The sequence below is a fragment of the Solenopsis invicta genome, chromosome 16 (genome assembly GCF_016802725.1).
Source record: "Solenopsis invicta isolate M01_SB chromosome 16, UNIL_Sinv_3.0, whole genome shotgun sequence".
Lineage (NCBI taxonomy): Eukaryota > Metazoa > Arthropoda > Insecta > Hymenoptera > Formicidae > Solenopsis > Solenopsis invicta.
The window spans coordinates 23,854,206-23,868,189 of record NC_052679.1 but is presented as its reverse complement, the minus strand read 5'-3'; the positions used below and the strand labels follow the sequence as shown (position 1 = coordinate 23,868,189).

Here is a 13,984-nt window from a genome sequence, read left to right as displayed (position 1 = left end):
TATCATGTCCGATACAACCCTCTACAAACAAGCATGATAAAAATGTAATACCTATAAGAAGTATAGAAAAAAAACGATTATTATTTTAATTTAGAAAAATTGGTTTCATGAGGTGTTTCGGTATAAGAATGAAATTTTGTATGGCATATAGTATGTTCAAACTTAGTTGTTAAAAAAAAAATTATTTGTAAAAAAATTTAGGTGTCCAATACTATCCGACCTTCTTCTATATCATTGCGTATGAAGTGCTCCGTGATTACGAAGTAGGGAGGAAAGCAAGATTATTATATTATATTACTCTGTACGTATTTTAACGCGCGTTTCAAAATGTTCAAGCAATAAGGTATATATCGTCGCGTTTTATTGAACGCACGGATTATGTTTCTTGCCCGTACAGGCGCTACGAGGATCTTCGCGCAATTTACGGCGTATTGGCGAAATATTTCCACCATCAGACCCGTATTCTAGGGAACACAGTTGCAATTCTGGCACTCGATTCGAGGAATACGTCAGAGAGAGTGTGTGCATATGCTCCGGCGCAGTTTGCGATTTAATGCGTTTTATTCGAAACACAGGAAAATGGTTCATCCACCTTCCAAGAAGGGTGGAGCGGCGGAGGTGCCGTAGATACGGAAGATTGAGAGTCTCCTGCATGCTTGGAGCGCTACGGAAAGTGGAGCGCGTTGTCTTCTTTCCGCAAGAGACAAATCCTCGAGTCCGCGAGAGCGGACAAACGTATCGGGATGGCAATTGCCGTCTATAAATTAGAGCAACGAGGGCGGTAGCCTTTTATCGCGATTAAATCGATACTACGTTAAGCAGCGACGTCGCGTCGCTTGTTCCACGTGCACGCTTACCCTTTGATGTCGCGGCGCGCGAAGTGTCCTCCCTTCGAGGCCGCCCTTGAGATCGCATGGCATTGTCATTACACCGCATATTATGTCGGGGGCTGCGTCAAGCTATATGGCCACGCGAGCGATATTACATGGACGCGAACGCCAGGCGCGAGATAGGCGATTTGCAAAATGCACATATCCTTTCGCAAGATAATACGATTAATTTTGAGTACACCGCAAAGATATTTTTGCTGTCGCGCGCGCGTGTCGCAATTTAACTTTGCAACTTTCAATTTTACCGTCATGAACTTCTATGATTAACTTCCACACACGGAAAGAATTTGTCGTTATATTTTACCGTAAAATTCGCTACACATTTTATCAAGTGTGATGAAATGTTTGAGACAACTTGGTAACCTATCAAATATGATAACGAGGAACAAATATGAGTAACGAGTAATTTTTGAAATATACTAGGCATTTTATAAAGTACATAGTGTCTCGACAAGTGTAGGATTTTTTAATAAAATTACAAGGAATTGCGACAATCAAGATTTTTTTATTCTCTTGTAGAATAGAGGTTGTAGATTACATGTGGAGTAGAACATCGTCCAAATGGCCGTCTGGACTCTTTTTGCAAACCCTCGCTCTTTTCTCAAAGTTTTCGATCACTTTTTCACAGAGATGCGGCTGTATTTCAGTAATAGTGGCTTCGATTGACTTTTAGTGCGTAAATCATTCGTGGATTATTGACATAGATTTTCTCTTTAACCTAAGTCCCAAAGAAAAAGGTCTGACGATGTTGAATCTCATGATTTTGGTGATCAATTGCTACCGCCATTTCGCGAAATTAAACGAACAAGGGAACTGGAGCGCAGTAAAGCGATTGTTTCCCCACTTGTATGGCATGTGGCCCTATCCCGTTGGAAGTAGAGATCCGTTGTGTTCATAATCTCTGGCTGAGACCATAAAATGTCGGTCAATGTGTCTCTATAGCGCACTTCATTCACCGTAACAGCCTTTGTAGCATCGTTTTCAAAGAAGTACAGTTCAATGACACTTGACCAAAATCCGTACCAAACTGTCCCACCCACGTTCCGAATGCATTCGGCTTTTCCTAAACTACACGTAGGCGCTCCAGATGCAGAGATTTTGGCTATTAACGTAGTCCTTTAAGTGAAAATGTGTCTCACAGTTAGATGATTTTCTTATCATAATCGACCATTAATTTGACTTAATCATTTAATGACTTTTCGGTTGACAATTTTTTTATGCGAATAATTAGGACAGGCTTGATCCAATGAATCCAAGTTTTTGCTTTATCTCTGTAGTGTTCACTGAGAATGAACCAAATTTTGGGTTGAAACGTTTAAAGCTTTGCTATTAAGAAATAAAATTGTGTTATTTAGTCATGAAGATCCTGCTCTTCTTGGCTCTTTTATTTCATTGACTTTTGTTTTTGGAGTTTTATTCTATATGATTTTTTTTTGCAAAAATTATTTGTAAGGAAATTCGAAGATCGTTGCATGCATTCTGAGATTACGTAGCGCTCCGTACTGAAATCTGGTCCATAGATAATAGTTACAAAATAACAACAAAAAATACAATAAATAATAAAAGTCGCACAATTCAAATCCTACACTCTTTTTTTTAAACATTCTGTATTTCATAAAAATCATCATTCAGCATTTTAAAATTGTCCTAAACGGCAAAACTTTTACAATTTAAAACAAAAGTCTCTTATAATCTTCAGGATAAATTTTATGAGAAAATTCTCTCTGTGTGCAATTAAATAAATTTCAATTAATAATTTAATTTATTAATTATTTTAAAATAACGCCATATATTTGTTCCTCTCTTACATTTTGTATGATTAAATTATATGCCGTTATAAATGAATCGCGTCAAATTAGGTATAATTAAGAAAGTTCCTCCAAGTATCTGGAACGGGACATTTTGCAACATGCTTAAATTAAACGGTCATCGTACTACTTCTACCAAGACACACGACGTTATTCCTGCGCTAAGGTATAACTAGTTACCTAAAGTATGATGCGCGATAAGTATATCACGAGTTTGCGACCTTGCCTTAATCATGTAACGCGAGCTATTTGGTGTGATCAGTATCGTGGCAAGTTCCCTCATTAAATACAACGGCGCACTTAAAACTTTACTTAATCGGACATGTGCAGAGCGGCGTCAAGCAATCGCTGTAATCGTCAGCCTCGCTGACCTAACCAGGGTTGTATTACATCGCCAATGTGTCGAACAGTAAGCATTAGCCACGCCGTCGTGTGTTACCCACGCGCGTGACAGACGAAATTACGGCTGGCCACGATCTGGTGCCAACTACGTGACTAACTATAGTGCACCAGCGATAACCACTGAGAAACTTCTGTTTCAACATTGCTAAACGGGGTGGAGTACAGCGACAGACTAAATACGTCGCAACGTAACGTCACAAAGTAATTTTGCAAATGGTTCCGCAATCGAGTGCATATATTTCTATTTTGCCGTTATTTGTATTCACCATACAACTTTACATGGAACGTACATTTCGTCGAGTATCTGAGATATAAAAAAGTCTCAATGAATTGACGATGTAATGAAACTCAATAAAATCACTGTCATTTATCTTTTATGACCCGCGTCGGCACAGGATGAGGTCACTTTTATTAACAAATGTAAAAATATGTAAAAATCACGTTACGGAGTTAAGTTGATGTCGCCTTGTGCCAGAGAGGATTAATAATAAGCTTAGAAAAAATTTACAATTTTTGCTTTCGCTTTTAAAATTCTACAAGATTTTATTTTTATTTGAAATTAAATATTAAAATAATTTATATGAACATAAAAAGATTATTCTAAATCGCGTAAAAGAAGGAGATTTTAAAAAATAAACGTTATTTTCTAAAAACAATTTGATAAACTAGGAAGTGTAGATGGTTAAAATTTTAAAATAATGATTGTAAAATAAAAATGTTGTTTAACAATTAAGCAAAATATTTAATAAAACATACCGATCTGTCAAGGGAGTTATTACAAGTCTTCCAGTGTTACCCAGATATTCGTATCCATACAAGAAATGAGTGTTTGTTTGCCGGGCAATGCAATCTTCGATATCCGTATCCCAATAAAATCTTAGTTGTGACAGCCACTCAAAATCAGACACATCCCTACAATCTGAAAAATTGAAAGAAAATTGAAACGTAAAAAATTGCCTCGGCTTTTTTACTGAATTTTTGTTCATTTTCCATTTGGATTAAAGAAAGAGCGAAAGTATATAGGAAATGTAACTCGAAACATTACAAATTTAAAATATTATAATAAAGTGTAAAAATTTCACTTCTTCTTGACAATTTATTTAAGACAGAATAAAGAATGCCACTCAGAATTTCTAAATCCGTACAAAATTATCTTACATTTAAAAAGCGGCATCAAGCACACACGTCCTTCATACAAAGCATTTAATGTAGAAAAAGCAACGTTAATTTGCAATTATCAGTAAATCACATAAATATAATTATTGTACCTATAATTATTACATACTATAAAAAGATTTGATGTATAAAATACTATAATAATAATTATAATACACTCAAAGATAAGCTTTCGGGTTGGGGAGATCTTAAAAGATGCTATGTAAGCATCAGTAATATAAAATTGACTTGTCAAATTAATTCTGTGATATTATTTATTATGATTCAATCTAAGAGCAGTTTGAAATCAAAAGTAAAGACACATAGTTCAAAAAATATTAGAAATTGTATCTAAAATAATGAAGAATATTATTTCAGCGCCAAGATCCTGCTATGATTGTACATAGGCCTATCTCGTCATTAATTGAATTATATACAAAACGATTTAAGTTGAATTATTAATTGTTGAATAATAATAATATTTGCTATATTATTATATTCTTTATAAATTTTTAACTGACAAACACTTACTTAGTTTTCTTTTATTTCAATACTGTATACAATACGTACTATACAATTGCGTTATTTTGTAGCGGATTTCGTTACAAATTGTAAATTGTATAAAGTGATTTTAAGATCAAATCAATATATGAGAATTTGATATATATTTAGTGTTGATTTTTTACTGTTTTAAAAAAATAATTTTGTGCGGATAAAGTTTATGTCCAGTGAATTATTAAAAAGATTGGAGGTACAGTAATTAAAGTATCATAATTTTCGTCATTTTGATTCAAATAGATGTCTAGGCATTTTTACAACAGGCTATCCTTTTGTTATATTCATTTGAAAGAATTTTGAATGGTTCGGTATTTTGAAACGTTGTTTTTGAACAACGTTCAACGTATAAAACTTCAATTTTTTACACTTCATACTCATAGAACAAAAATAAGAGATCACAAACCGACCGTATTGCCGTAAACCATCAATGGTTAAATACCAGAGAGCCAAATGTAGATGCAAAAATTCAGAAATATTCGTGAAATATACATGATTTATATTGTTTATGTCTTTTATATCGTTAACATATTTTTTACATGTAAAAAATTCAAAAGGTTTGAATATATAATTTTCTTAATAGAAATTCGTAAAGCACTTTATCGTTCCTTTAGACTCTCTTTTTATACTAGAATTAGCCTTCAAATCACGAGATAGTGTAAACACGCACAATATGAGCAACAAAACCTACAGTGTATCTATCAGTGTATACGTAATTTCGAATTGTACGGAGATACGATTGTCATACCAAACCGTCTAAATAGATGAAATTCTTTACACATATATTACTATAATAAAAAGAGAAATAAATTTCATGATAAACACAAATTTTCATGTTTAGTAAAAAATTTATTTACATTTTATTATCCTATTAAGATGAGATTAAAAAATTAAAGCACATAGTGGAATATGCATGTAAAAAGGTCTGCACCCGCACTAATTGAATTCAAATTAGTGTCAATAGTTGGCACTCGCAAAATATAAAACTTTCCCACCTAAGATCTTACCTAGCTGAAAATCTGTCATAACATAAATGGATATTTCAGATTTAAACAAAAGACTGATAATTACATGGATGGAATGAGGCAACAAAATATAAAAAATGAGGGTGCAAGTTTTTATCAGGATAGTACAAATTTGCAAACTTCAGCAATTGAAAAATATCTACCAGGGTATTATAAACTAATGACAAAATATTAGAGTTTTATTTTTTTAAATTTATTAGTTTTTTCTTTTACGTAGAAATGATGGTTTAAAATTTTATCCAGATGAACATCAAAATATAATTGAATATATAATATCTCAAACATTTACTGTTGAGGAACGGAATTATGTACTGAAAATCATAGATGAATTTTCTGAGGATACAAGTTCTTATCTTGATAGCATAAATTATCAAACTCCAGAAAACAAGGCAAGTCAATAAAGGTAAATGTTACAAATTATTAAAAAAAAAATTTATATAAAGGTTATATAAATTTAAACTATTTAATATACATAGATCACATGTATACATAGATCATATATGTGCGAGACTTGATCGCTAGCACACTCGTGGAATAAGATATTACTATGTCTTATGAAAAAAAATTTGAACGTTAATTTTGTAAATCAAATCTTAAAAACAAAAAATAATTAACACTTACAAAATTTACAAATTATAATCCTATTTTAAAAGCGCGTTGAAATTTATTTTCCGCAAAAATAAAAATCTAATTATTTAATTAATTTAAATATAATTATTATATTATTATTGTATTATTATTTAATTAGTACAATTAATATAATAAAGTGTAATGGTTATTTAATTAATATTAATATTTAAATTCCAATATTATAAACGGATCCAATACGGCGGACCAAAATGCTATATTTAAGTGAATATGAATAAAATTTATTAACAATGTACTCTTTTTTTTTAGGTTTCTGAATTTGTTAACGATGAATTTGCATTAAAACTTCTAATATTAAAAATAAGTGATTTTAATTTGGTGGATAAAAATATTATACTTTCTTAAAAATTAAAAAAAATCCAACGTTAAAAATGATCTATTTAACATAGCGGAATTAAATATTAAATTTAGTAGGATTTGAATTAGGTTAATTTTTCAAGAACTTTTTAAGTTGTTAAATGTAAAAATTCCTAAATTACAATGCAATTTTTAATTGACATGTTATTTTCGTTGAAGTCTATTTTTTGTGAGCGTCTAAACTTTGTTGTATTTACATATAAATTGGTATAGCTTTTTAAGGTTGCCGATGACAAATCCACACAGTAAAAATTTTTCAGTGTGTTAACTTTGAATGTTTCAAATATTTTGAAAATGGTATACTTTTTCTTGAAATATAATATAAAATTGTAATATACACATCAATAGCGCGCTCTATTATAGTCAAAAAAATGAACAAGAACTTCTCATCCTTTTGCTGATTTTGCTTTCATCCGCTTTGATACTTACAGCATACTTTAAGCATCGTATCATCCTTAATCGTGTTCGAAAACATCATTCGAGTTACTTCATGTAGTCTTTCATCTTTGTTTAACGTTGGATGAACAACAAGGATAAAATGCCTCACGGGGACTCTCAACCCTTGACATTTGCCAAATATTAAACAAGGACAAATGATGCTTATAAGCGTTGTGGGCGCCAAAGCTAACTCAGCATTTATATTTTTGGAAAAAAATAAATCTTCGCTGCCACATAGATATGTTTTTCGCAGTGTCCTTTTTTGAGATACTATCGATATACAAATTTACGAGAGGGAACGCGCCGGCGTTTTCCTCACTATGACGCATCATATCCCCAACGATATAATGCCAGGACGTGATGCGGTTGCGTTGCATGGTCCTATAAAATTCGTAATTTGTTGGTTGCATCCGCGAGTACATACATTGAGTACGTGTTGACAAAACAAAAGCGCGGCGAACGAATATCGAATAAAGATAAAACGATCGCGGAGATAGAGCATACGAATTGGACTCACTCGTTTTGTACATCTTTTCGATGACGTCTCTCGCGTGTATTTCAATAACGACGATGGCCTTGAGCTTCAGTCGATCCAGCTTGCTCAGATTGTTTCGTATAACTTCTGAGTATCTGTCCAACGCCTGATTCTGCTTCTTCCTCAGCCGTCGCAACGGCTTCCTTGAGTTCACCATCCTTAAGTGCATGAGTAAATCAAATAAAATTAATTGGACTGTGAAATAACTGATAATTTCGTAGACGCGCTTTCTTATACAAGGTGTTCCGTAATGATCGTAACAACACTTGATGGTATGTTTCTGAGATCATTTTGAGTCCAAAATCCTAATACAAAATTGTCGAGGTTACAACAGTTTTTAGAAAGAGAAGAGTTCGGCAAATCAATTTCTTCGAAATTCATGTTTTTAAATCTAACACATTTGCACAATGAAAATGTGCACAAAATTAACATGTAAAGTAAGAATAATATTTGGAAATACTTTCTATAAGAAAAATACGATCAAATTACGAGCATCAAATAATGGTATAATCTAAAAACAATAGGAGTTTATTCTCCTGACAAAATTACAAACGTTTCAGTCATTTAGTTTTCATCAATTCCGCCATTATGAAACTAATTTCTAATTTTTTAAATGTTTCTAATTTAAAAAAAACCGCGCATTAAATTACAATTAAAATTACGAACAACAACATATGTGGAACTTTTTAGCATGAATCCACATCAAACATGAGACCAGAACTTCATCTTGTAGCAAGAGATCACTTTGTCATATGTAATTAATCTGACGTTGGTCCAAAAATAAAAATATTGATAATAATTCATCAGTCAGCGGTAAAAATTCGATTAAGGGAGTATGCCCTTAGAGGCTATTAGAAGCTTTGAAACAGTTTAACATTAAAAAAATTGATTTTAGAAGCAACAACTACAATAGAAATTTATTATGTATATGACCCTGGAATAGATGATTCTATGTAAGCTAAAAAATGAATTTTTAAATTAATATAAATTACACTGAAAATTTTAAATGCATTTTTCACAGAACTATGTTTTCAAACATGGTGACCACGATATTTCAAATCCCGCTGCACCAATCAATTAAAAATTTTACATATGCTTGGTCTTTATATATTTCACACGACATCCTGAGAATGGCTATCATAGTAATTGCGGAATTAGTGAAGACTAAATATAATACATTAGAAACGTCCTAATTTAATTTTGTAAAGAGAATAAATTTCCATTGTTTTCAAATCACTTTCGATGCTAGTAATTTGGTTTTTGTTTTATATTTGTGCTTTGTATAAAAAAAACGAGCATTACAAATTTATTATTTTGAGAACATTTTCAGTACTGTGCGTATGCAACACCTAAGAATATGAATTTCGTACAATTTGATTTGGTAACTTCAAACTCTTCTCATTTAAAAAATACCCGAACATTTGTAACCTAAACATTTTAGATTTTTATTTCAAAATAATCTCAGGTATCTACCCTTAAGCATTGTTACGGTTTTAACTAAAGATTTTCTATAATTTATCTTAAACCTGTTTGTATAATGCCCGAATTCTTCAAATCTCGCAATAGTTATTTTCCAGATGAAGATATTAGTCTATTAACTTCTTAGTCAAAATTCGTTCTCATCACTAAAACTTTGATTGCGTGCCTAACGGATAGCTATTCTTCATATTACTAATCCGATACAAAATGTACAAGAATTTGAATAGAAATTACCATATTCTCCAGGAGAAATTGGCTTAGAGTTATCTAGAGCTGTAGAAGTTGGGCACAAGAGTCTCTAGAAAACCTTGAGGAAGATAATCTTTATCCATGTAATATCTTCAAAGATATTATTAAAGTAATACGAGTATTGTCGCCTGCTCTTTGCAAAATTATTAATATAAGGTTTCTCACGTTCTCTCGTAAAATTCACGCGTCAACTGAAATAAGAGTAGGACGGCGACGTAGCATTGCGCTGCACTTTTAGCAATATTGTTTTGCGCCGTCCGACGCACCCAGCCCATCCCTATTTTTCCAACCATGTGCGCCGTCTTCGGCGTCCTTTTTTTCCGAGACGCCCGTGCAAAGGAAAGGTATACACGCTGGGCCTCGCGTAACACGAGTGTTATAGAAGAGACCAGGAGACGGGAGGGAGGGATTTTATTCGGTAGGTAGGGATACGGTCGTAGGTATGGGTTAAATTATTCGCGGTACGGCTAGTATATGCAGATGAGGGAGGAAGAGCGCTGCCCGAGGTGCCGTCGCCGGATCGCACGACGAGACGTAGAATATGCAAAATTTCTCTTATTAGAGTTGCCGTGTCTCCTGTCTCCCTCGGCCATCCTTCCACCCCGTGGGAAGGCCCTTTCTCGCCCCTATACGTCACCGTCTCGCCGTTCCGCTCCCTCTCTAACCCGTTTTCGGTGTCCGTCAGAGCGTCCGCCCTCACGTTTATCCCGTTTCCACCCTTTCGAGGAGCCGGGCCGCACCGCGCCGCGCCGCGCCTTCGGCCGACTCCGGTTCCAGCTTCAAGCTCGAGTCAGCTCCAACGGCCCTGTCCGCCTCACGTTCCATAACTAACGTAGCTAAATTTCTCATAGGCAACTCGGGTACTCACTTGCAGTGCAGCAGGGCGCGCGTGCAGTCGCTCGTCCATTGGATTTGAGTGGACGTAATGCCTGGCTGGCCCGGCCATTCTTTCACCCACCTGTCGCGTTTCGCGAGCATTTTTCGCAGCGCTGTCCGACACTGCCTCAACACTTCGCGCAGGGTCGCCCTCATCGCGGCCTCTGCAATTGCCATCAGCGTTTTATTCACGCACACCTCCCTTGCTTGCGAATTCCCACCCTCTCTCTCTCTCTCTCTCTCTCTCTCTCTCTCACACCTACTCCCCGCCCTCCCGCGTGCTATTTCGCTATTTCGTTCGCGCATTTTTATCTCTCGCAAACAGAAATCGAAGTTGCAAGCCGCGCCCCGGGTAATTTACGGCGAGCGACGGCCGCGTCGGGATTGAGCATAAATTATGGCCAATTTCCACGTTGGCTTTTATTTACGCAGAGCCCGAACGCGTACACCGTTGTAAACGCCACTCGCGATGCCTGCGCCGAGCATACCGCATAGGATATTGTAAATATTTGATGAGTCCGCGTTCACACGTCGCTGATCTTTCTTCTAGTTTCCCACGACGTGCATATAAAAGAAGTTTGTCGCTTTCATATTTCAAACGGTGGAAAAGGCCATTTTCGATTTTTGTGAACAGCAATTTATGATATCTTATAAATTCTCGCGTATACACATTTCCTCGGCGTGTGCACGCGCGTCCACGCGTGTAGACTTGGACGAGATAACGGGAAGTGGGATTTACGAGGATAATACCTAAACTCGTAGAGTAGTAATAACTATGCGTCATAGAAGATAATCGGATTTTAAGATTACGTCGAGACGATTACGAGTTAGTTTAGACACACCGTATTTTGTTCAGATCTGATGACGTATCGAGTTACACTATTGATTCCTCTCGAGGAAGATGTTTAAAAAACGAACTCACCAAGACCACGCAACCAATGCTCGACCTGACCCTCCAAGAGAACCTCCTCGATAAACTCGATGTACTCTCCATCGTTCGAATACATGCCGTTAGCCACATTCTTCCCGGTCAGGGACTGAAGATGAAAGAGTTACGACGTCGTGGGTCTCGGAACTACGCGTTTATGCAGAAAAAAACAAGAGGGTGGCGATGGTGAATACCTTGACGAGCTTGAAGGACTTGATATTCGCGAAAAGCTTCCTGATGTGCGGCTGCATGAGGTCCGGTCGTTTAGAGTGGGCCAGAATATCCAACGTATCGTCGTTCGAGACGAAGTAGAGTCTTGGAAATACGCGTCTCTTCGTCTCCAGGTACTGCTCGAGCGCCAGTTGCAGCGCCTCCAACTTGTCGTTGAGTTTGTTCAGGACTTCCAGCAAGCCGGCTAACAGGATCGCCGTGATGGGGAGCGAGGAAAAAATGCAAATGCTTTCAATAGAATAGATTTACATTATTTTACAGTACGCGTACGCGTCGGCTCGTCGCTCGATCTTCTATCCTCTTTTACCGCTTCTCTTTCTCTCTCTCTCTCTCTCTCTCTCTCTCTATCTCTCTCTCTCTCTTTCGCTTTTTTTGTTTTAGCACCGGAAACGGACAGACGGTTTGTACGTATCCATTTACATTAATATCCAGGCTCGGTTCTAGCTTAATTTTAACTCTAATTCAACGCTCAGGATGATCGTACACGGTAAATATTAAATGTCTGATTTAATAATACGCTTTCTTCACTATTTAATTATACTTTACAAATGTACTTACAAACGTTTTTTCTTTTGTAAAAATGTTACGTTAAACTTTAAATGGTTCGAGAACGTTTATAATGTGCAAGAAATTTTTATCTTTTGCCTAATGTAAAATTTTATTAATTTCCCAAACACGCTTACTAAATTAACCGTGCGTAATTTGTTTGATTCTTTAAGTTAAAGATATATAAAGTGAAATAGAAATAATTACAATAGAAGATAATGAGAATTATGACAATAATTCAAGTATGATACAGCGACTTTAATGATTTATGTCTGATTTCTTCGTACTTGTCGGTAGTTATTTTCCAGATAAAGATATTCGTCAATTAACTAAAAACTTGTTTTTATCACTAAAACTTTGGTTACATATATAACGGATAGTTATTTTTCATACTACTAACTTTCAACACAAAATGTACTACAGTTTTAATAAAAATTATCACATTCTCTGGGAAACATTATCTCTTATGGATAAAGTTATTTAATTATAAGTATAGAGGTAAAAAAATTGAGCAATAGAGTATTAAATTTTTTCATAGATGTCAAAATTTTAACATGACAAACTAAAAACTATTTAAAATTTATATATATATATATATATATATATATAATGTTTAAAAGTAAAAAAATATTAAAATTCCCAAAAAACATAAAATCATTATTACCATGTTATTACAATGATATTCAGTAACATGTAATATTATCAAATATTTAATATTTAACATTATGTACAATATCAGTATAAACAAATTTAGATCATGGAGATTATATTTGTAAAACATTTAAAAAATGTTTCAAAAAACTCATATATTAAATAATTTTTTAAAATGTTTCTTTTTCTTATGTTTTTAAAATAAACATTTAAAAAAAATTATTAGATACATAATTCTTTTTCGAAACAATATTATTTTAAAACGTTAAAAAATACATATAAAATCCAGACTTCTAAATACTTATTCAATGTTTTTTGCTTACTAACAATGAGTATTTATTCTAAATATATAGCTAAATTAAACAAATATTTTTGTAAAAATTTCTTTTTGAAGAATGAAATAATTATGACAGAATGTAGTTCTAGATCTATATGTGTACATATGCAATATTACATTATTAACAGGTCAATAAAGAGCAATCAATATAGTTATTAATAATTAAATATATAATTGTAAGTCAATGTTTGCACTATAATCATGAACGTTTTGGGCTCACTTGCTCCTTATTGACATGTAAAATTAATTATTAAATTATATAATGTATGATTAGAAGTTAATTGTTAGATTACATACTGTGTGAATAAAATTCGCGAGTAATTAACGGTATCGAGAGATAACAGTCAACGCAGAAAAACATCAAAGTGTGAGGCGATACAAAAAAGTTCAAGCTATCTGTGTGCCGAAATTCTACCTTATATAAAATAAATGTTAAACTTATGGAATTTGAAAAGCGTATTTATGTTACGTATTATCAGACCATCCGTATAAAACAAGATATAGTTCTATGTGTGCATATGCAATATCACGTTACTAACAGGTCAATAAAGAGCAATCAATATAGACGTTAATAATTAAATATATAATTGTTAGTTAATGTTTACACTATAATCATGGGCGTTTCGGGCTCACTTGCCTCTTATCGACATGTGAAGTTAATTATTAAATTACACATTGTGTGATTAGAAGCTAATTGTTAGATTACATATCGTGTGAATAGAATTCGCGAGTAGTTGACGGTATCGAGAGACAACAATTAACGTAGAAAAGCATCGAAGTGTAAGGTGATAATAAATAATTATATATGACAAATAAATAATTATAATATACTCATTAAATTTTTGCTCATGTGTAGTTTGGTAAACTTTGTATA

At 34.0% G+C, this 13,984-nt stretch overlaps 1 protein-coding gene across 1 annotated transcript in view; it reads right to left on the bottom strand.

Moving 5' to 3' along the window:
- Nucleotides 1–13,984, bottom strand: part of LOC105199816 (dynein heavy chain 2, axonemal) — a 66,676-nt gene that overhangs the window by 27,954 nt on the left and 24,738 nt on the right. Inside the window, exons 21-25 of the mRNA XM_039458787.1 lie at nt 11,540–11,760; nt 11,340–11,454; nt 10,410–10,581; nt 7,796–7,971; nt 3,857–4,019 (exon numbers count right to left, since the gene is read on the bottom strand). Of these exons, the coding sequence (XP_039314721.1) occupies nt 3,857–4,019; nt 7,796–7,971; nt 10,410–10,581; nt 11,340–11,454; nt 11,540–11,760 (847 nt within the window). The remainder of the gene's footprint in view (nt 1–3,856; nt 4,020–7,795; nt 7,972–10,409; nt 10,582–11,339; nt 11,455–11,539; nt 11,761–13,984) is intronic.